The sequence below is a fragment of the Mytilus trossulus genome, chromosome 1 (assembly GCF_036588685.1).
Source record: "Mytilus trossulus isolate FHL-02 chromosome 1, PNRI_Mtr1.1.1.hap1, whole genome shotgun sequence".
NCBI classification, from domain to species: domain Eukaryota; kingdom Metazoa; phylum Mollusca; class Bivalvia; order Mytilida; family Mytilidae; genus Mytilus; species Mytilus trossulus.
The window spans coordinates 70148815-70174322 of record NC_086373.1 but is presented as its reverse complement, the minus strand read 5'-3'; the positions used below and the strand labels follow the sequence as shown (position 1 = coordinate 70174322).

General features: G+C 31.0%; 1 protein-coding gene across 1 annotated transcript; it reads left to right on the top strand.

The window, feature by feature from the left end:
- Positions 1–1727: 1727 nt before the first annotated feature.
- Positions 1728–15665, top strand: LOC134692576 (uncharacterized). The gene is made up of 5 exons (XM_063553071.1): positions 1728–1732; positions 2317–2442; positions 7710–7784; positions 15011–15113; positions 15387–15665. The coding sequence occupies exons 1-5, from the start codon at positions 1728–1730 to the stop codon at positions 15663–15665; spliced, it is 588 nt and encodes a 195-aa protein (XP_063409141.1).
- Positions 15666–25508: the final 9843 nt, after the last annotated feature.

Genomic DNA, 25508 nt, shown 5'->3' with positions numbered 1-25508 from the left:
ACCTTCATGTATCGATAGATTATCGGTGACTTCCACATCTAAATTTACACAATAAAAAAGTTTAGTATATTGACAATTTGCAAAAAAAGCTTTTCAATTTAATATCTGTATTTTTAAAAAAATTCTATACAAGGCATTAAGGAGGAGTGTTAATTTCGCTTAGGCAATTCTGCAAAAGCTGGCCTTTAAGTTTTACTTCATTACTTTTAGTTACACATTTATCTAACAATTAGTTCAACCAAATATTTGACATTCCACAGGTATCAAAAACATTATTACAAATAATATTCATTTACAGTCAAGAAAAACCATAGTTGTGAAAATTAATAAACAATAGTTTATATAAAAGACATGACATTTTACTTTCTTTACCACACAGTAATCTACATAGGAAACTAACCATACGGACTTTGACATTAAAAATTACAGGATATCTACCCAAAAATGCATAAACAATACAGCTAGGTGTACTCTATTTTAAATGTAGATCAAGCGTATCAAATTTCGGATGTACACGTTCTATCAAATACATAAACTTCCTCTCCCAAAATTTCCGAACCATAGAGAAGAAAAGATAAAACAATTCTATCAAACATGTATAACTGACATTCTATATACATATATAGTCAAACTGGTTTGTCTAAACTTTTTTTTTTAAATGCTATGCATTGCTTTTGTAGCTTATTCACAAGTATATGTTCGGGTCTTTAGAAATGAACCACTTCTAACAAATAATATAAACCGAAGCATTAATATTATACAGAGTTATACTTTTTAATTCTCTATTCTATTTAAAAGAAAATATAACATTTTTTGGTCTGTATTCCTTTGTAGAATATAAGAACTTTTGTGTCTTATTGAGGTACCATTTTTCACAATAATCACAGAATATATCAAGCATGTTTTGTTAATCTTCGATTCTTTTGAAAACGTCACAGTGTCATTCGCATGTAATAACATAAATATGTTTATCTCCCGTGTCCATATTATTTTTTTATCGTCAGCTAGGCTTCAAACAAAGTTAACTCTTCGACTTGATCAGACGCGTCGAGTCAACGATTACGTAATAAATAAAACGTACGTCATTAACACCAAATATAAAAAAAGAAGACGGGATATGATTGCCAAAAAGAGACAACTCTCCACAAGAGACCAAAATGACACAATTAACAACTAAAAATCACTGTATTGCCTTCAACAATGAGCAAAGCCCATACCACATAGTCAGCTATAAAAGACCCCGAAATGACAATGCAAAACAATTCAAACGAGAAAACTAACGGCCTAATTTATGAACTATCTAGGAATATAACTTTTTTAATGATGTTTAACAATGACAAGAATAGCTTCAAAGCTTCATATGTTGCGGTGTTACTCATTACTGACGCTCGTATAAAGGCCAAATAAATTATGACATAGATAAAAAAAAAAAAAAGAGTATACATAAATACTTAACACACATCAAACACAGGGACCGTCTCAAATCATAATTGCCTGATAATAATACTTGATAGAAATAGTAAACATTTGCATCAGTAAAAACACAGATTGTTTGTCAAAATGTAAATAGGTTTCAGTTTGTAAACGAATTTTGACTGCAACCTACATGAAGTCATTTTTTCTATCTTTCCGATCTATAAATGAACATTGAGAGTTGCAATTATTAATGTCACAAAATAAATGACAATAAGGCATTTTGTTGGTTATTAAATCAATAGTTAGGAAGTATGGCGTAATTGTGGAAAATAATGAAAACTTAAAAGAACACTATAATGTTGTTTTCAACGCATATGCTAGACAAATTTCATTGACATAGGGTTGTTGCGTATAATACGATATTGAATCAATGATTTCTAACGATTAAGTTGAAATCATTTAGCTTGCCTTTCAGGAGCGTCTATTGAGTATTATGAGGGCACCAAGGAAAGATCACACTGTTTGAAACCTCGATCGTATTTAATTTTATTCCTGAAAATGTCTCTTTGGTTAGATTGTAGTAAAGACTTGTCATTATCGATTCGCAGATTAATGTTAAATGCGCTTTAACATGTATAGGAAGTGTTACAAAGAGATGAGTGCTGTTATTATGTATGTGTTACATTCATAGCAAAAGTACTAAATGAATATAGCATTATGAATACATGTATCGTAAATTAACCACACTGCATGCAAAGCACGAAAACGTATTTGACAATCTTCTTATACCACACTTAATACACACTTACTATTACAAAAAAATATATATGTTATTGTGCAATATCCAATGTATCTTTGTTGAATGTTGCAAGTATACTCTTTAATTTTATTTCGTTGAAGAATACTTACAACAAGACAATATTTTTGTGCCAAACGAAGTCGCCATGGATCTGTAAAGGACGGGTGGAATATCTGTATGGATGGATGTTATAAACCAGACAACAAGACAGTTATATATGTACTGAGGTATAAATGCATTACTGCTTTTCGAAATTAAAGGAGCATAAATTGTCAAATTCATGTTGACCTCATATTCACTTTTTTTTTTTTAATATACCAAAAAAAATCTCCAAATTTTAAAAAGTATAAAATAAAAAAATGACAATGCATGTGGTCGACAATATGTTCAACATTTCGTGTGTACTCTAATCAAATAAACTAGTGATATGACCTCAGAAAACTGCCAACAGTCATATAACTCGATATCAACATACATATAGATATGAATAGCTAGCAAACCCGTGCAATTCGATTGCTATTGGTCTATTTGATATGATATTATAGGTTTAAAAAACATCTGTAGTTCTGTATTTCGAGAAAAATGATAGTGAAATAATTAAGGATATAAAAAAGAAGATGTGGTATGATTGCCAATGAGACAACTATCCACAAAGGACCAAAATAACACAAACATTAACAACTATAGGTCACCGTACGCCTCAACAATGAGCAAAGCCCATACCTCATAGTCAACTATAACAGGCCCGATAAGACAATGTACAACAATTCAAACGAGAAAACTCATTGGGAGCCGATTGTGAATTTAGTTATTTTACTTCGAAATACGTGAAAAAATCTACTGTATTTTCAAAACGCGAAACACGCGTAAAATTTTTTGTCAAAATGTTTCAAGTTCCTCAATAACGCTATGTAATAATATGAAACAATACAACAAAAGTACCAAAATGGTTCGATTTCGGAATACTACTGTTCAATAAGATAAAGAAAATATGAGACAACACAAAAGGTGCAACACTAGTCTATAGGATTCATTACATACATAAAAGGGTTTGTACCTATAATCGTCACATTCTTATATTTTTATGATAATTTGAAACTTAATCTTTGATGTGTCAGACGAAACAGTAAAATAGAAGCAGTTTTTTTCTTGAAACCGTTCATTTTTTTTTGTGAAACATTGAATTTTTATGATTTTTCATCAAAATTGATAGTGAAAGATCGGGGAACGCATTGCCTTGATCATGAAAGACAAGACTCACATGTAACATTAAAGGACATATACGATTCAAACACTTTAGACTGTGATGCTCCTGTACAGAATTGACAATATATTTTCACTTATTACCTCGTTGAAAAAATACAGAATTCAGGTAACGATGAATATACTTCCATTTAAAGTTTTTCCGAACAATTGACAAAATCAGTAAAACATTATTCGGATAAACACGACATATTATAAAGAATATAGTATATGTTTCTAGGTTAACGATACAGAATTCTTTTTTTTTCTGGAAATATTCTTCAATTAGCTTTTTAGTTAATCGATTAAATCAGTCTGTTAACAATAATTTACCGCATTGTACCAAACTTAGTAATGAATTTGCCGTACCTTTATTGTTCATGAAGCCCAACTTAAACTGTAATTTAGCCAATTAAGTTTTATTCTCAATCTTAAATTTAATTAATGAAAAAATGGAACAAATAGAGTGTAATTGCTATAAGGTACGTAGTTGGTGTGGTATTATACATATTTCGATAATACATTCAAATGGCATTTATCGATGACATCCCTGTTAATTAATAATAGAGAACCAGGATAAGTCATGCTAATCCAGTAACTGTTATACTAAATTATCATATAATTCAGTAATGTTTTCAAAGTTTTTGTAGCATCAGATTCTTAATGATCCTTTTGCAAGATTTTCCAAAAAGCGGTATGCATCTTTCACGATCCAACAACGTCATTCTTTTGTCAATATATAATGTTTATAAATTGTTGATAATGCTTACACACATGTTCTGTACGAACCATTTAAATCATTAAAATGGAGTGACGTTCCACAAAGAAAAATTTTTTAGTCATTCGATTTATGGTGACAAAAATCTTGTTTGTTTACATATTTAAAGACATTGAAATGCCAAGGAACAAATGCCTTTTATGTACAAATGATGTACTTTTAAACTTTTTTTGATGAAATATTGATCATAATGTTGAACCATTTCGACAGACATTTCCTTTTTTGGTGGGTGAATTTACCGTTTGTTTCCTTAATTAGTTTGATGAACAAATGACCTTGCAAATTTCTATTCGATAAGATTTCATTCACGATCCTTTGCTTGATCTTTTACGATCCCATTGAAATACTTTACCATCGTTAGGTATTCTCTCTCGAATATATATTCTCGATATACCAAAATGACACCCGTACTATATGTTAATCAACGTATTTTTTGCATACGAATGAGTTGTTGTGGATCTAATCAAGCAATCAAATAATTTACATATGTTTCACTTTCGATATTGAGATTAATCTCCTTTTAAATAATAAACCCGTCTGATCCATGCGTAACCCATTTCTAGTTGTATGGTTGAAATGAGCTCGATGTTTTTATTTGCAAGTTTATAAATCTCTAGCGATGCTTATAAACCTATATGACAATATGAAACCAAAGTGCCTACAAATATTGAATAGTTAATTCACTTATTAATAATTGAACAAAACATTATTTTAGCATAATTGATAGCTAGTGCCCCCCTGATGATTATGCTCAACCCTAATTAAGATATTGCTCTTCAATCCGACGTGTTTAAAACACAGCATATTTCAATATAATCGTATCTGATGTCATGCCCAGTTGGTGTCCTTTACAAGAATAGATATCACAGATTACCACCAACAACAAAAAGATGAATTAATTGTGTATTGCTTTTTGTTTATTGATGAATTGCTATAATCTGTTAATTTTTGCTATGTGATTTATTTTTAGAATTACAATTTGTTGTAATTTTAATATTGACTATCATTCAAGAAAAATAGCAATTTCTTAGTACATCACCAGAAAGTTTAAAAGGGAGAAAAAATATATTCACTGCTGTTACTGATTTTTCGAGTGAAAATTAATTATTTTGAATATTTTTATTCGTATAACTAAAAGGCCTCTATGATCTCTACTATGTTTAAATGTTGATGTTAGTTTTGTCAATTTTTCTTGTACATAAATATTTGCAAATGGTATTTTGTCATCACATCACACACGCACAAATTAGTTTAAGTCAAACATCAATTAGTAACATATTTGATAGGAAAACAAACAAATATGGACTACCTTCGTGACACAAAGAAACGTATATATTTTGTATAGTTCAAATTCATTTAATTTTTTTTTTCTCAAAAATTCTAACATATAAAGAGAAAATGTGCTGCGACTTCCAATGAGGTCAGTATTTACCATAGTTTAAATGATTAAAACATACATTAAACATCTGTAACAATTCGAGGGCGGAACACTAACGACCTTAACCATAAATATCATGTATCATACAAATAGGACAGACAACAACCAACTATAAACACATGAATCAATTCTAGCAATTTTGTTATTTTCAAATTTCATGAATACATATAGTTTTTGTTTATATTGAAGTACTTGGTTTATTTTAGAACTTACTATTTGTTGTTATTTTACTATTGACTATCATAGAATAAGACTATGATTTCCTATGTAAATCACCAGAGGGTTGAATAGGGAAAACCAATACAATAAAACTGCATATTGCGAGTAAATATGATTAACATTAACAAGCTCTCTTCATTCTCTGCTATGGATAAATGTTGATGTTAGTTTTGTCATTGTCTCTTTTTAAGCTATTGTTTTTCTTTTAATAACTACATCATTTGTTTTAATGCTTATACATGTAGTTTTAATCTCATAGTCAGTATTAAAAAAGGTTTTGTTATGTAACATTTGAATAAAAGTAAAAGTATTTAAACGGAAGTATCAAAGTGTACATTAACATTGCAAAAACAATATTTTTTTATCACAACACACCCTCATAACTTATATTTTAACTGTTTTATTAAAGTTGCACTCTGAGCTCAACTTAAGATACAAAACCATATTGATATCTTATTGAAGACTATATACTGCAAAAAAATAACCCACATTGTGAACATTTAATATAACTACTTATTTTTTTCCAAAAAAAACCTAGCGAAATGATTTCAAGATTCATATTGTTGAGTGACTTATAGGTCCAATTCGCCGGGTATACAAGCACTGTATTGACAGGTATACATGTATGTCACTTTGATAATCACATTCGTATTGGTATTTGTTCGTATTGAACCATAAGAGTGACAATACTGACATGTTGTGATATATTGGATTTGTTTTTATTATCTATTTCTTGGCCAAAACGTTTTTTTGAAACAACAAAGTCAATTTTGCCCTTTCTGAAATTGCAAATTTGTCACGAACATTATTAAAATATAAGCGTATACATCGTACATTCAAATAATTATTTTGAAATAGGAGGATCACAAAGAAGACAATTAGAAAAATAAATATAGTTAAGAAAACTTTGACAAGTGAACACTAATTTGTTACGACGTAGAAGATAAAGTAAACATTTGTTCGTTTTATTTCCGAGCAGTTCAAACATATGTTATACAGTTATATATAGGTCGAACTAAATTAAACATTTACACGAGTTGTGCACAATGACATACATGCAAAGGCAACCAACGGAACATGCAATCTTATAACTGATTATTGCTAAACTCGAAGGTACCCAAACTGCACCTTTTTTAGATGTTTTTTTTCTCCTGTCTATATTAAGGATTCAGTCAAATGTTTTCATTGTATGTTTATTTTGTAGGTGTATGATTTATTAATAAAGAGTTCCATTTTATCAATTTTGAATCCATATTGAACTATAAAAAATGGTTTGAATCAACCTCAAAACGATCCATGCATATGATTCCGTAATGAGGAGTACCCAAATTGCGTACATGCTCACATTCACAACAGTAGAAGAAAAACTTTTTTTTCTTTTCTTCAAATGTATAAAACAATTTTACAAAAATGCATTGTTTTAAGAAATTGATGTGTGTTACATACTCCAAAAGCTAATCTTTAATCGATGACATTTTGTCTCCGTCGCATTGCGACGTTCGTGTAGATTTCACTTTTGGAGTAAACAGTATATATGTTAACAAAATGTGAATTGTATTTGTATATCTTAAAACAAATAACTATGTTGAAAGAGGTTTATAATGTTAAATCATGAAAACACAAATCAGTTAGTCTATGTACAAAAGAAATATTGTAAGATTTTCCAATTTTTTTGTTTTTTTGCTGTATGTGTACAATTTGGGTTCTCGATGGAACGTGGGTTTTTTTACACTTTTTTTACACTTTTTTTTTTTTTTTTTTTTTTTTTTTTTTTATAGTATTGGAAATATGTAATAAATTATCTTATTTTATTGTAGCATAGTGAATGATTACGAGAATTTGCAAAGTATAGATCTGCATTATAAGATTAATGTTATCAGACACAAACCAAGGTAATTTGATACACTATTTTGGTATTCGCAGATCTCTCAAAATGTTGTCATTATTAAATATAACAAAAATACTGATATTTACAAATACTTATTTCGAAAAGTTAATGTTTGAAGTTGAATTGAATTGGGGATGAAAGACCATTAGAATATATCATCACATATCAAGTAAAACTATAGTCTACTTTAATAACAGAAAAAAATGACAATTCATAAACATCACCGTTAAATGTTTGAATTTGAAACGTTTTCAATAGTGAATATACATCAGTTGTAGCAGATTTCTACGAGGCAATCAGATAAGAAACTTTTTTTTATTTCAATAGTAGATGATTATGTGATAAAAAAAATTACATGATCTGTTTTCTATCTTAAATTCTCAAAACGACTTTTATAATTACAAAATTCAAGTCGTAATAAGAGACAAACTGACTTTTGTCATGCAATAACGTGCCTTTCACGTACAATGACACAGATAGGCATATAATCGTATTATAAATCTGGGTTTACAACATTTCCATCGTTCATCTGTTGAGAGTACTTTCTTTTATAAAAATACAAAATCCGTAACATTAACAGATTCTACCATTTCACATAAAAGAGGCCTGAACCCGCCCCATAATATAATTAATTAATACAATAAAATTTAAAAGACACAAACACTTAATCCACCCTATTTGTTTGCCTTTGTAAACTTAATTTGAATAAGATTTCATGTATAAATAAAACAAAATGAATAGTTCACTAGCCTAAATATGATCCTTTGAAAATGTATACTGATATGCTATCAAGAACAAGATTGTTTATTGTTTCGAACGACATCAGGAACAGCATTGTAATGTCTTAATTAATATCCATATTTTCCATTTTTAGGCACTTTTCTTTTATTAAAGAAAAGTTTTTATTGTGTTTAGTTGCTGCATGACAAAGTATTACATTATGCATAATCAGACTCCTTCTCATAGTAGTAGCATTTAAAAATTTCGGTTTCCATTCCTTAAACAATACAAAAAATAATACAAGATATAAGACAAATAGTTAATGAAATACTTCGGATGTATACTCTTTTAAAAACACATATCTCAACTTACACAATATATATATGTACGTCTCAATCCTTATTGTATATGCTTACATTATATTGTTGACATCACGAATATATACATTATAATATACATGCAATTTATAAGATGTGAGATAAAGAATATATTCTAATGAACGATACTTGTTTACAGAATGCACGTGTTAATACACCATGTGCCTTGAAAGTACTTAATTTGAACCTTTATTTTATTGTTTTTTAACGTAAATACACCAATACATAACATTTTAAGTGTATAATCACTCGATAAAACAAGGACACTCTCGAAAAAAACATACTGCTCACGAAAATGACCGGATATGGAAAAATAAATTAAATCTAAAAATGTCGTTTTCAGTGCAAAAACATTTTTTTTGGTAAATTTTCTGTATATCTAAGGACATATACATTCTATATGTGCCTGATGTTCATATGATGAAATCATAATCTTTCAGTCAGTTTAATTGAAATCTGGAGCTGGCATGTCAGTTAACTGCTAGTAGTCTGTTGTTATTTATGTATTATTGTCATTTTGTTTATTTTCTTTGTTTACATCTTCTGACATCTGACATTGGTTAGAGGTATAGGGGGAGGGTTGAGATCTCACAAACATGTTGAACCCCGCCGCATTTTTGCGCCTGTCCCAAGTCAGGAACCTCTGGCCTTTGTTAGTCTTGTATTATTTTAATTTTAGTTTCTTGTGTACAATTTGGAAATTAGTATGGCGTTCATTATTTGAACAAGTATATATTTGTTCAGGGGGCAGCTGAAGGACGCCTACGAGTGCGTGAATTTCTCGCTTCATTGAAGACCTGTTGGTGACCTTATGCTGTTTTTTTTTTATTTGGTCGGGTTGTTGTTTCTTTGACACATTCCCCATTTCCATTCTCAATTTTATGTATGCATTTCCGTCGACATTTCTATTGGTATGTGTATGAAAATGACTATATTCTGCAGTTTAGAATAAATACAATGTAAAACAAAATTTAACCTTTTTTAACGAAAAACAATGTCAGAATGATAAATTTTTTTTCTCAAATACTAAGCTTAACAATACCTTGTATCACCTTGTATGTTAAACTCAAGCTTTTACATGACGTCTTGTTTGAAAAGAAGTATGTTTTTTTAAAGTGATCATATTGACTCGAGAAAAAAGTGGACACACTTGAGAAAGCCCGATTAAATCACTCGAAACACCACTATCCTAACCGGACACTATACTTACCGTGATTTCAATGCAATATAATCCGAATGTGGAGGATAACCAAAAACGGACATCGAAATCAGATTTGGCGTTTGCATGCGTATGACATGTTTTGAAATAACGTAATACGCAAAAACACACTAATGGAATTTCGCGGAGATTTCTAATTGTTTTGATTTTGTACATTTTTTTTTATCTCCCATAAGTTAGCTATTTTTGACATACCTCAAAATCGAAATACATGTTCTGTAGAGGTTTTGTTTTATTGCAAATGTTAACACAGAGAAATCTACATAGCGTTTTCACATATTTTACGATACTTGTGGATTATCTTGGGAGGTATGTTTGAATAGCTGTTATAATGTATATATATGAGTCTGCGCTAACTACAGATATATTGAGAATTTTACAAAGCTAATAATGCACGTTATATAAGAATACTATATATACAGTCCGCTAAAAGTTAAGCACCACCGAAATACAACTGGAAATATTTTTTTAACTATTGCGAAAAAAATATTAATGTTTGGTGTTTTGAATTACCTTCAACATACACTAAGAAAATCAATTACGACCAAAAAGATTGAACTCCGATAAAGCAGTCAAGCAACCTCTTATCAAATTTCATCTGCGCGTTTACAAATACACAGTTTCTCCAGGTGGTCGTGTAAGTGTTCGTACATTAGTCAGTCGACTTCTCAGAGGCAACTGAAGAGCAAGTCTTTGTGCATAGAGACCTGTACTTACAGGAAGGCACTCCACCGTCAGGTTTTAATGGGATAATGACTATCTATGCTTGAACATAAGAAGCTGACAAAACACTCATTGTTCAGATTGTAGTCAGTTTCTTTTACTGCCAGTAGACGCCAAAATACGAATTTCGCGGGGAAAAAAAACCGGCCTATGACCAAAAACAATGTTTGCACAAGGACTGCATTCAGTGCTGGTGGTATTCCAGTACGGGGTTGCTTCTTATACCGTTATAAGCTGGGTATGCATGTTCTGTAGGGTAGCATAAACGGATAGACAAACAGAGATTTGGAGCCTTGAAAAATTGTAGTCCCTAATTTTTATAATCCCCCACTTGCGTCTACATTGCCAAGACTCTTGTATATGGACGACAACGCTAGAACACACAGAGCAAGGATTTTAACCGAGTCCAAAGAGCAACAAGCCATTTTCAATATTTTTTAGCCTTCCATGTCCCCATACATAAACCCTATCAAACATGTCTGAGATGCCATTGGCGGAAATCTCAATCACAGAGATCCACCTTCACAATATTTTGTCGATTTAAAAGTGGTATTTGTTGCTTTATGCAACAGATTTCCTAAACTAAAGCTTGAAGGCTTATACCGAGAATGAAACGTCGTGTTTTGAAACTCTACCGGAAGTGAGGTTGTTATGCATGCTATTGACTCAAATGTTGTCATTAAAATTGCCAAACATACCAAAGATTATGTGTAGAAAGTTTTAATAATATTGGGTGATAATTTTTTGTAAAAAAATTAAATCAAAGTGAAACTTAAATTCTGTTTCTGAACTCAGTAATTACACTATTTCTATGAACGTAAAACCTACATGCATATAACCTTCATAAGTGACTAAAATTACATTTCTGGTGTGTTTTTGGTATACATTAGCAAAATTGCTATATGATTGTTTTATTTTTTTCGTGGAATAATTGATTTTTTACTTTTTTTTTGAAAAAAAAATCTGTGCAATAAAAACAGGTGGTGCTTAACTTTTGGCAGACTGTATACATTACAATTGTCAGTCAATTATGCCAATTTAAACATGTCTTTGTAGTCGAAGTTACAATTCGATTCATGTTTTCGAGCCTTTGATTTTGCTTTTTGATAATGGACTTTCAGTTTTGAGTATTCTCATGAGTTTATTATTTTAGATATTCCTCATAATCAGAATGAATAAACTCATCATAGATAACAGGACTAAATTTAGTATATACGCCAGACGTGCGTTTCGTCTACAAAAGACGCTTGAAACCAAAAAAGTTAAAAAGGCAAAATAAAGTACGAAGTTGAAGAGCATTGAGGACCAAAATTCCTAAATGTTGTGTAGCGTTTTTTTTTTATCGTACATTTTAACACTGAGAAATCGACATGGCGTTTGCACATATCTAACGATACATGTGGATTATCGTAGGAGTTATGTTTAAATAGCCATTATAATGTACATATCGGAGTCTTCGCTAAGTATAGATATATTGAGAATTTCATCATGATGTGTTGTTTCCAAATCCCATGAAGCACGTACATAAAAATACTATATAAATAACAAATTTCGGTCAATTATGCCAATTTGAACATACCAATGGTGTCTTAGTGGCAATTATATTGATGTGTTCGAGCTTATGATTTTGTCATTTGCTTATTTTTTTAAATTTTCCTCGGAGTTCAGTATTTTTGTGGTTTAACTATGTTGGTACTTTAAATTCAGATTCTATCATTATTTCCATGTATTTATCATTCCTATTTACATAAGATGGAACATATTAAAGAATAATAAATGATGAAGTTGCTAAGTGAAAGCTTACTCACCGGGTCGCCGGACCAGTATACATTGATTTATGGGTGGGTATATTGACAATTTATAAAATATTTGAACTTAAATAAGAAGAGGGTAGGGGAGATCCTTTTGGTCTCACCCTGTATATTGTACGCACTACCTTGATATAGAGTTTGAATTGTAAAAGGGTTGGGATTTTTTAGCAACGATTATTTACAATATTCTTTTAATAATAACCTTCATTTATTTATTTTCATTCGTATTTTCCGGTTAACGTTTTCCGCGAAACTGGGTAATACTTATTTTTAACTTTGCAAACTTGCTTGTCATAAAGAATAATTTTTTATAGTTACTACAAAATTACCTTATTTTTTTTTATTGCTATCACATGTTTTTTCTTGATACAAATATTTTAGAATATAAAAAAACAACTTCAGGAAATAATTTATCCTGAAGTACAACTTAAGCTTTAATGATCAATACCAGAATCTATGACAAACGAGTCGATTTTAATTTTGAAATTATAAATTCCCCCACCTTAGTTGCAATTTACCAAATTCACCTGCATATCGGATATATATTTTCCAACTCATTCGATATTAGAGAGCTTGCAGCTCCTCTTCATACTTTGTAAAACGTCTGAGTAGAAAGTTGATGAACCAGGGGTATATCAAAGAACGTCTCGTCCTTTTTCTAACAAAAGGTCATCGGAAGGTACCAAGACCTTGTTGATAAATATTCCGTATCAACTTCACAAATAATACATGATGGTCTTGATGTATAAATTCTGCGTACTGATGTTGTTTATCATCTTAACAACTTGTTTTATTGTTCTTTCAGTTGTCTTTGTTCTATTATTAATATTACTTTAACTGTTGGATTGTTTTATGTGATATCCATTTAACGTGGCTCGGTACTTAAACATCCCGTCAATGTTTTGTATTATCTTTCATTTTTTGCTGGTGTGTTTTATATATGCGACTCTTTGTGTTTCTTTGGTTCTTATAATGTGACTCTGTAATTTAATTGTCCCGTCAGTATGATATTGTTCTAGTATATGTCATTTTGATATATTTCGATTGTGAATTAGAAAATATGTTGAACCACAAACGTCAAAACTATTCAATAGCGTAGTGGAATAAACTATTTGTGAAATCTTATAAATTCTATATAACTTTTGGACTATTTTAAATCTCTGTTATTTCTGAAATTAATTCTTACAAACTTTTGATTGTTTAACCCTGTATGTTACATTGTCTATGTGCTTTTTTAAAATTGTTTGTATATTCATTGAACGACACATATATGTGACGCATAACATTTTCTGACGTCAAACACGCGAATCAATGAATGTGTTTGTAGATAGATGTTTTTGTGTTCTGTTAAATTGTTCCTTTTAAAATTGTTACACGGTGATGACTGCTGTACCCGTATTTTGAATATTTTATTTATTATGTCTGTTTAGTTCACGCATCATTGTAAATATAGCGGAATTTGATGAGACTGTCATCAAAGGGAGAGGTTTATCGCTATAAAACCAGGTTTAATCTACCATTTTCTACATTCAAAAATGTCTGTCCCAAGTCAAAAATATGACAGTTCTTGTCCATTCGTTTTGTATGTGTTTTTTGTCATTTGATTTTGCAATGTGATTTTGGACTTTTGAATTGTCCCCTGAGTTCAGTATTTTTTCGATTTTACTTTTTATTTTGATAATGCAAGGCTTACAATTGATACTGAGGGTCCTGTTTTATCTATTTTTAGTCTTCTAATAAAACACTTGAACATTCAAAAGTCAAAATTGAAAAATGAAAGATATATAAAAATCAGTAAATAAAATAAAACATTTGGAATGTATGTTAAAGAAACCCACATATTTTGAAGTACATCCTTAGCTATATAACACGACTACTAGTTTTTAGTTTTGTTTGATTTTATGGTGAATGGGGACACGGCAATCGGTCGTATACCTTCTTAGTTGTGTTTAATTTGGAGTTAAGTATAGCGTTCATCATCACTGAACTTGAATATATATTTGTTAAGGGGCCAACTGAATGACGCTTTCGGTTGCGTGAAGTTTTCGCTGCATTAAAGACCTATTGGTGACTTTCTGTTGTTGTCTGTTCTATGGTCGGGTTGTTGTCTCTTTGACACATTCCCTATTTCCATTCTCAATTATATTTAGTTTTGGTGTTGTTGGTTTTGTTTTTGGTGAATGGGGGACGGCAATCGGTCGTACACCTTTTTAGTTGTTTTCTTAACTTTGTTTATTGGAAATTATGAATTTAAAAAAAAGTAAAATTACAAATATTAAGCAAATCAAAAGACAGGACCGATAACGCATCATGTAATTCTTCGTGTTCATCATATAAAACCACAAAATGATGAACCACGATGTATTATTTGTCATTTAAGAATGAATGGAACAGATATATATGTATATCAAAAGAATAAAAGTAACCTTGGAGGTCAGTCTATTAAACTTGGAACATGGAGCGATGCAGTGAAACACGGATTGGTATAGTATTTATGTGTAACACGAACATAAGATTAAATCAACACCATTTAGATATTTTGAGAACTGAACTTAAAACAAAACTCAAAGTATACTTTCTTAATCTGCAGATATATCTTCACCAACATAGCGAGTATTTCTTGACAATCTAAATAATATAATAAATCAAGGTCATATCATTATTTATTTTTGCAATTAAACTATAAAAGTGAATAACATGTTCATCAGCTGTTCTTATCTTCATCTAACATATTTTTTTTATTTTGATATCGGTAGAATAACCAGAACATACTCGTTATTGATGTTGAATCACTCACTGAAAGTGTTGTTGATCACGTTATGATGAGTGGAGTACTAAATGTAATACACCAGTTCTCTATCCGGATCAGTTACGGAGATCCAGTATCCGGAATTGACTATTTGACAGCACTCCAACAATTGAGAATGATATTTGAAGCAGGTTTTAGAATATACTGGTCGAGACCGGAATGGTCGTGTATTATTGCGAATAACAAGGAAAGAACAAGTTGTGTTTATCTATATATGGTATGTTGAGACTGCAAATGCTGTCACAGTTCTTATTTAGTGTATTTGTATGTATACTTATCGCCTTTGCAGATTTTTTCTTTACATAGTTTGTCCGATCAAGTTAAAATATAAAAAAAGAAGATGTGGTATTATTGCCAATGAGACAACTATCCACAAAAGACAAAAATGACACAAACATTAACAACTATAGGTAACCGTACGGCCTTCAAATATGAGCAAAGTTCATACCGCATAGTCAGCTATAAAAGGCCCCGATAAGACAATGTAAAACAATGCAAACGAGAAAACTAGCGGTCTTATTAATGTAAAACAATGAACGAAAACAAATATGTAACACATAAACAAACGACAACCACTGAATGACAGGCTCCTGACTTGGGACAGGCACAAACATAAATAATGTGGCGGATTGAAACATGTTAGCGGGATCCTAACCTCCCCTAAACTTGGGAGCTCTTTTGTGTTGATGTATTTGTCCTTCTAGATATAATCCCGAGTGTTATCCAGAAAGCGTATCTATTCCCTTTTAAATTGACAAACGAGAAGAACCGGTAAGACCCATTTTTTGGCAACCACATATATAGTGGTTGTGCACAGTTGTTAGATTGTAAAATATAACATTTTTGATATGTCCGTTATTTTGGACCTTTATTAAAAACAAAACCGAAAAATATCAATTCTATACTTATAAAGGCTGCAATCCTAAACACTGCTTTCGTGGTATTCAATTCAGCCAAGTATTGCGAATCAAGAGAATATGCTCTACCGAACATAATATAAATGGACCAACTAGCAAATTTACTATGTACCGGATCGTCTAGAATAGACGATACTATTCAGATAAAGATAAAAATATGTCTAAAAATTTGCACAACGGTACGGTACTAATAAGAGATGCTATTATAGGAAGATGTTGTTATCAAATCGTGTTGATACATATTTCGGCTTAAGACAAAGCCGTGTCAGTGTCAATAATTTTAACAATATATATATTCAAGATGCATTATAAGAAACGATATCAGGTCATAGTCATAAAATTTTATTTTTTTTATATTATAATTAGGCTGATAAACTGGGGAAGGGCGATGTTCTACCGAGCCTTTCCCCAGTTTTGCGCCGAGTACACAAAAATTTATATTTTTATGACATTGACCAGATTTTGGTTTCATAATGCATCTTAAATTAATACCTTGAAAGCTTTTTAAATCGTAACACAAGTATCAAACTTATTTTCATTCTTTAATGGACCCCTGATTGTGGAGAAAATTTTTCATGATGAAATTGGCGCTATACAAAACATAGCTGTGTTACTAAATTTAGGAAATTTAAAAAACTAGTTGCAGTAGAACAGTCATTACATGGACAAAGGTACTTCGTACATTTTAATACATGTACACAATATTGCTAAAAAATGTGTAAAGAACGACGTTTATATTATTATAACACAAGTCGTTAACCTCAATAATATTTTTCATATTTTCTTTAATATTTATTCATGTTAGTGTTTTTAGTACAGTTAATGGCCAGATGATTAATTCTGATAATATTAATTGATTGTTTCGCAAATTTACAATCAAATGAACAAATGTTTTTGGGGCTTTTTCCTTATCAAATATGAAGTTTGTCAACATATTTTGAAACGAAAAATTTTCTATATCTCAAAAATTAATGACTACAACTATAGTTTACCGAAACTTTCATTGAATATGTTTTACATCTTGTATAAAGGTTTATTATATTTATTTTTACTTGATATGTGTTCATCGGGAGTTTTCTTTTTATTTTGTTTAACTTGTGAGAATACGTCGACATTGATTATGATTGTTTATTTGTTTAGGTTTACCATAAGTGTAGAGATTTATCAAAAGATAATAGCAAACATCAGCAAGTGGTGAGTACAATATATAAGGGATACGTTATTTGTTAACATGTTTTATTGTCTGTGAGCATACATCATCAATGTGTTTTTGCTGGTTAATTCGAAATAAAAAAAAAACATTAAGTAAATTAACTTAAGGTGTTGGATGGTTTAATTAATAATTATTGATATTATGTCTGTTTATAATATGATTTTGGCATCACTTAATGGTGTTTTATATGATTCGGTTTGGTTTTGTCCTTACATAACATGTTTTTTTCCTTACTCCATCTGGTTTCACCATAATTTAATTCGATTGTGACATAGAGTCATTTTTTGAAACAGTATTCAATATTGCAGTGGGTAATGCTAATATTTCATTATATGATGTAGTTTTGTTATTCTATAATGGCGTTTCCCTAATTCTTAATTTGATTTTGTCACATTTAGTTTACATACTGATAATTCAAAATCTTCCGATATCACACTTGATGTGTTCGTTCCAGTATTTGGTGTTATCCTTACATTCTATGATATTGTTATAAAATTACTTGGTGTGGTAAAACCATGTGACCCTTTTGTTTACAATTTTTCATGTTCCTTTTTGTTTATGTGCTTCAAATGAGTATAGTTTTCATTGAGTTCAAGTTCAAATTAACGTTTCCTGACGCCAGACACGCGAAGCAATGAATGTGTTTGTAGATAGATTTGTTTGTGTTCTTTTAATTGTTCCTTTTAAAATAGTTACACGATGATAACTGCTGTACCCATATTTGGACTGTTTTATTTATGATGTCTGTTTAATTCACGCATCATTGTAAATATAACAGAATTTGACGAGACTGTCAACAAAGGGGGAGGTTTCGCGCTATAAAACAAGGTTTGATCCACCATTTTCTACATTCGAAAATGCCTGTCCCAAGTCAAGATTATGATAGTTCTTGTCCATTCGTTTTTATGTGTTTTTTGGTCATTTGATTTTGCCATGTGATTTTGAACTTACCAGGTTTCTATTTTTCTAAATGCCTGTACCAAGTCAGGAATATGACAGTGCTTGTCCATTCGTTTTTGATGTGTTCTGTCATTTGATTTTGCCATGTGATTAGAGACTTTCCGAATGGATTTTTCCTCTTAGTTCAGAATTTTGGTGTGATTTTATTTTTTAGTTGTAGTTTAAGACTTGGTAGGGAAGAGGACAAACCTTTAGAAAAATTCACTCCAAGATTTTGGACATAAGGTTTATATCCCAAATCCAATTTCGCCGACTGTTTAAACACTTGTTTAATTAAGTGTAACATTGACGGTAGAAATGCAGTTATAGGTAAAAAAAATAAAAGACTTAATGCTAAATCTAGTTCGATTATAATTTTGGCTAGAATAGCTGTATATAGATAGATAACCACAGTTATATGAGGAAAACAACGCATGAAAATCGACTTTAAGATAAAATTAGATTTTCCAACAAGTCTTAAAAGCATAATTTTTTTATTAGTTGTTAGTGGCTTTGAACTAGCTGTCAGATACCTCCGAGTACTCTCAGATCTGTTCATTGTGTCTTTTTGTGTCGGGATGTATAAGTACCTGGCCACGTCCACTTTTTATTTTTTGTCTATCTGATGAGTTAAACCTTTTTCAACTGATTTTTATAGTTCGTTTCTTATGTTGTACTGTAATACCACTGTCCCAGGTTAGAGGGATGGTTTAGATCCCGCTAACATGTTAACCCGCCACATTATTGATGTATGTGCCTGTCCCAAGTCAGGAGCCTGTAATTCAGTGGTTGTCGTTTGTGTATGTGTTACATATTTGTTTTTCGTTCATTTTTTTTTACATAAATAAGGCCGTTAGTTTTCTCGTTTGCATTGTTTTACATTGTTATCGGGGCCTTTTATAGCTGACTATGCGGCATGGGCTTTGCTCATTGTTGAAGGCCGTACGGTGACCTAGAGTTGTTAATGTTTGTGTCATTTTGGTCTTTTGTGGATAGTTGTCTCATTGGCAATCTTACCACATCTTCTTTTTTATATTATAAGTACGTGGTTTGAACTCATCAAGAGGCGTAACAACCTCATCGAGGTATGAAAGAATCACATCAACAACTGCCACGATTATCCCATGCAATGTTGTGCAAAATTAAAAACATATTTGAAAAATATCATGGAGTGGCTAAGTCATAGAAAAAAATAACATTTTTCATGATAAATCAGTTTTGAGAAAACAAAATACACAAAGTTCGGAAGGATAAACATGCACACTCATACGTCATTGTGTGCCTGGGTTAGTTTCCCAAAATAGAATTATTATCATGAAGGTTCTCTGTCTCTGTTTCTTTCAAAAAATCTAGCATGTCAAATTTAAACACAACTAGAACTGTTAATAAGTCGTTCATATCTTTCCATCTTGAATATATGTTTAAGCGAAAGCTGTAAATAAATGAGTCAACATACATATATTTTATGTCAAAGATATCTTGAAATAGTGCTTACCCTTCCGGAGCACCCGAGAACACCGCTAGTGTTTTGTGTGGTGCGTGTTGTTTTTTCTTTAGTTTTCCATGTTGTTTCATGTGTACTATTGTTTATCGGTTTGTCTTGTTTCATTTTTAGCCACGGCGTTGTCAGTTTATTTTTGATTTATGAGTTTGACTATCCCTCTGGTATCTTTCGTCCCTCGTTTATCTCAAAATATGCTTATCAAATCGAAAAAGAAAAAAAAATAGAACTCCGAGTCAAATTCAAAATGGAAAGTCCCTTATCAAATGGCAAAATCAAACATATCAAACGAAAGGATATCAACTGTCTTATTCCTGATATGGAACAATATATTGATTGAACCTGATTTAATAGCTAGCTGAACCTCTCCCTGTATGACAGTCGCATCAAATTCCATTATATTGACGACGATTGGTGAACAAATCAAACAGACATAATAAGTAAAAGTGTCAAAAATACAACAGTCAACATTGGTGTTATAATCTTAATCACTATATATAAAACAAATATGTAACAAAGAAGCACATAATGGCATAAAGACTAAGCACTTAGTACCATTCGTTTTTAGCTCACCTAGCCGAAAAGGCCAAGTGAGCTTTTCTCATCACTTTGCGTCCGGCGTCCGTCGTCGTCCGTCGTATGTCGTCCGTCGTCTGTCGTCGTCCGTCGTCGTTAGCTTTTACAAAAATCTTCTCCTGTGAAACTACTTTGCAAAATTAAATCAAACTTGGCCACAATCATCATTGGGGTATCTAGTTTAAAAATGTGTCCAGTGACTCGGCCAACCAACCAAGATGGCCGCCATGGCTAAAAATAGAACATAAGGGTAAAATGCAGTTTTTGGCTTATAACTCAAAAACCAAAGCATTTAGAATAAATCTGACAGGGGTAAAAAATTTATCATAGTATTATACATGTTATAGATAGAGATAAACTGTAAACAGCAATAATGTTCAGCGAAGTAAGATTTACAAATAAGTCAACATGACCGAAATGGTAAGTTGACCTCTTTAGGAGTTATTGCCCTTTATAGTAAATTTTTAACATTTTTTATACATTTTTTGTAAATTTTTAGGAAATATTGTCCACTGTAATTACTGGTCTAAGTTCAATATAGATAGGGATAATTGTAGCAACAAGAATTTTCAGTAAAGTTAGATCTACATACACATCACCATCATCAAAACACTATTTTGTCATGAATTTATCTGTGTCCATTGTTTAATATGCACATAGACAAAGGTGAGCGATACAGGCTCTTGAGAGCCTCTAGTTTATGTGTTTTGTTATTTGACTTTGCCATGTGATTAGGGACTTTTCGGTTTTATTTTCCTCTGACATGTCTGAGTTCAGTATTTTTGTGATTTTACTTTTTGCTATGTAGATTCCTGTTATTGTCAGGTTATCGGAATTTCAATGGGGACTTACTGTGCATTAATCATTATGGACCTGTTTCTGTATTGTGATGAGCTACACGTTATGATTGAAATAAGAAAAAAACATTCAAAACAGCACTGAAAATCATATATTGATATTTGGATGCTATATTGGCTTTAAATCATGACGAATTCAGTTATTACACTAAAACCATTTATCCTGCGAAACTAATTAAAAATGAATGTAATACAAAAAAAGAACACTACCCTTTTCCAGATCTTAAAATATATATATATGTACCTTTAAAGGGTAGCTCAATACCAGAAATGATCATAGAAGAAGATATGTTTCATTTCCTATCTTTAATTATTCATTTTAGATGGTGACGAAGCTAATGTCTGAACTTCTTCGATTCGCTACTTTATGTAACAATGTATTTGATTTTAAAGAAATAAATCTTTATGTTACTGTAGAACTATTACACATGGATTGTGAATTTCACAAACAAGTCAAATAAATAACTTATGTTGTCCATTGGTAAAAGGAAGTAAATCATTCGTTAATATAGATCAGTATGCACACATCTTACATTTGGCATGACGCGGATAAAGTTCTTCTATATAAATTGTATGATGATATGATACGAAACCATTAATGGTAGATATTGATCTTGATTGTCATATGATGATATGATACGAAACCATTAATGGTAGAGAATGAGCTTGATTGTAATATGATGAAGACATACCCTTTGTACTATTTCAAACTTAGGTATGGAGGTGGCTTGTCAGTAACTGCTTTTATTGATTAATGTGTTATTGTCGTTTAACTTTGTTACTCGTGTAACCTATTCTGACATTGGACTCTGACTTTTAAACTTAGTCGATGTATGTAAAGACAAAAGGAGATGTGGTATTATTGCCAAACAAATATTTCTAGCAATAACAGATTTGAGAGGAAGAAACATCAAAAGGCATTCTTAGGAATATATATGTGGAAATCTAAGAAACAAACAAAGTATAACACATGTTAACCCCACCCTAGTCTGTATGTATGTTCCTGTCCTAAGTCAGGTGCATGTAATTCAGTGGTGGTCGTTTGTTAATTTGTTACATATTTGTTTTTCCGTTTATTTGTTGTACAGAAATTAAGGCGTTAGTTTTTTGTTTGACTGTTTTTTTATTGTTATCTCGGGCCCTTTTATAGCTGACTAGTTGGTAAGGGCTTTATTCATGTATGGAGGCTGTATGGTGGCATATAGTAAGTCGCCTTACTTGTTTATACGATATCTCTCATTTGTTTGTCATTTATTTGTCCACTTCTGTATAACAAAATACAGTATGAATTTCCTTCAACGACTTTTATATTAGATGTATTTTGTATAAGATCGTTAAATCTGTCACTGGGGAACATGGTGACTAGTAACGTTGTACAACAAGAGCCGGACTAAATGCCTCTGATCACAGAATGAACGATTGCTCTGAAAAGCAATGAGAACTCTGAAACTGAAACTCTGGTTGAAACATACTCTTGAGACTTGGAACTAGCGAGGAATAGTACAATAATTCAGCATGTATATTTGTATTACAGATGGACTGTGTAAAGTGTACAGTCCTGAGTCCGAATTTTCCTTATCATAACAAATAATTAATTGGAGTAATATTGGTCAGTGACAAAGATAAACTATTTTTTTAAAGTTAATTAACTAATCTGATTATAATGTTTCAACTTAAATCATGAGAAAGGTTAATTGTCACCGATAAGCTTACCGGGTAAAAGATTTCACTTATTGTCCAAACATAGAATAAAAGTGCATATCAAAGCTTGTTGATTAAGTCCTGGATTTGAAATGTTAATAGAAACGAAAATATAAAATAAAACGAAATATGAAACACATAGAACTAAAGTCTTAACATGGAAATTGAGAATTATATTAAAGGCTTAAACAATAAAATGAACCTGGTTTTACCTGGTCACAATCTGACAACTATTCACTCTCATTTTGACTAGGACTTCTGATCCTTACGTACCAATTAAGAATTGATGTGTTTAATATAAACATATTATAAATATAAATATAGTATGTTGTTGTAAGTTGGTACCGCGTATATTATATTTATATCAGTAAAGAATATTACCAAGATAACATTGTAAGCGTAATGCTGAAATTTGTTGTCTTTTTTGCTGATGTGTTCATAGCCCAAGTAGGCATCATAACTGTTTGATTTATTACATGAACAATCTGATTCCTTTTTTGTTAATATAATAAATTCATCATAGGTTTCAAGGATTAAAATGTTATATATATACGCCAGACGCGCGTTTCGTCTATAAAAGACTCATTAGTGACGCTAGAACAAAATTTAAAAAAAAAAAGCAAAACAAAGTACGAAGTTGAAGACGTCGAGGACCGAAAATTCCTAAAACGTTTGCCAAATAAACTAATAATCTATTCTTGTGGTAGAACTGCCTTAGTATTTTAAAAACTCAAAAAGTTTTTTTAACGGTTAATTTATGATTATGAACATGATAACTAAAGTCAAGTTTTTGTTTTTTGTGTCATTCTTTTTTTTTTCTATCAATCAGTTTATTTTTTTCTCACATCTCACAACATTTTGTAGAGCGAGAATGGGTACCTAAGTATCTCAGAGGACACGGTGTTAAGACAATTAAACAACGCCAAATCAGATCATCCTACACATGTGGTACCCATTGTGTTGTTCATGTTGTTACAGACCTGGTAATAAGTCGTATACGGTAGGTCACATTCGGATATCTGTTATCATATATGAAATAGATATTTCATAATGGTAAACCAACTCATATACATAGGTCTCTTATATCCTCAACCTAAAGTAGATTTCAGATTTTGCAAAAAAAAAAGATTTTTAGATACACATTTCTAGTTTAAAGATACTTTTAGTTTTCAATCTAGTATTGACAATATGAAAATAAAATTGTTTATCGAAGAACTCTCAAATGCCTGAGTGTATAAAACAACACATGTAAGAACAGTTTTCATGTATTAAATATATGTTAGGTACACTGTATCAGGCAGTCCTGATTAAGGTTATTACGCAGACTTGCGCTACGTACATTTAAGCATATGTCATTTTATTGACAACTTTGACTGTTCACATTTTACATAATCGCTAATGTAACCAGTCAAAAATTAGTTGTGTGATTAATTAAATTCAAATGCAATAATTGCCATTTATTAGATATGATTGAACAAATATTTTATTGTTGTTTTTGGTTGTTGTTTAGATTATAAAGCAATGCAGCTAGTAACACAATATGTGTTAAAATTAACAATTCTAGAAGGGAATTTGGTATTTTAAATTCTAAATGGTCTTTTCAGTCATTATTCTAATATTGTTTCGTATTTTTGTTATAGGACCCAGGGTTGCTGCAATGTTACTTTTGACCTTCAATATTATGGATTATATTAATGAACATCTATATGTGTTTGAATGGTTAACAGACAATTATTATGTTTATTCAATACTTATGATAGACACGTTTAGCAACAACCATTGCTAATTTTAGACAATCAGTTTTTAAAATGTAATTGTCAATTCTTAAAATAAGTGAACGACAGGAGGCACAGCTTATTTTCAAATGTTTATTATTCTTCCAAATTACGGGAATTACCTGATGATTTTGAGATATTTTATCAAACGGATCACTGCTGGTGATCTGATTAATAAACTGTGGTGTAGGGTCGTCATGAGTTCCGACCTACTTATAATATAATCTATCATTAATTTGAAGGATCTTTTACAATAGATAATTCTGCAAATCTGTAACAATTCCATGTTCATGTCTTATATATCATATATATACGACGCGAGATTAAAAATGACAAGGAAAGGTAACACCCGGCCACCGAATTCTTATTTTTGCAAAGCCTAGTTGGTGGAATGGTCTAACGCGTCGTGCAAAGTGTAAGGCTAGTTGATACCTCGATATCTCAGTGACATGGATTCCAAAAACGGTGTAGGAAGAATCAAATATTTGCGAAACCAAAATTATAGATCTAACATTGTTATACTGATGTTAAGACGAATTATATATTAATATCGAAATACTATTTAGAAGGCCATATGAATTTAGGAGAGA

Bases quoted from the DNA above. Each gene is read 5' to 3' on its own strand.
- LOC134692576 (XM_063553071.1), top strand. The intron at 2,443-7,709 runs GTATAAATGCAT...ATTTTATTGTAG, and splicing joins ACAGTTATATATGTACTGAG to CATAGTGAATGATTACGAGA. The intron at 15,114-15,386 runs GTATAGTATTTA...TGATATCGGTAG, and splicing joins ATGCAGTGAAACACGGATTG to AATAACCAGAACATACTCGT.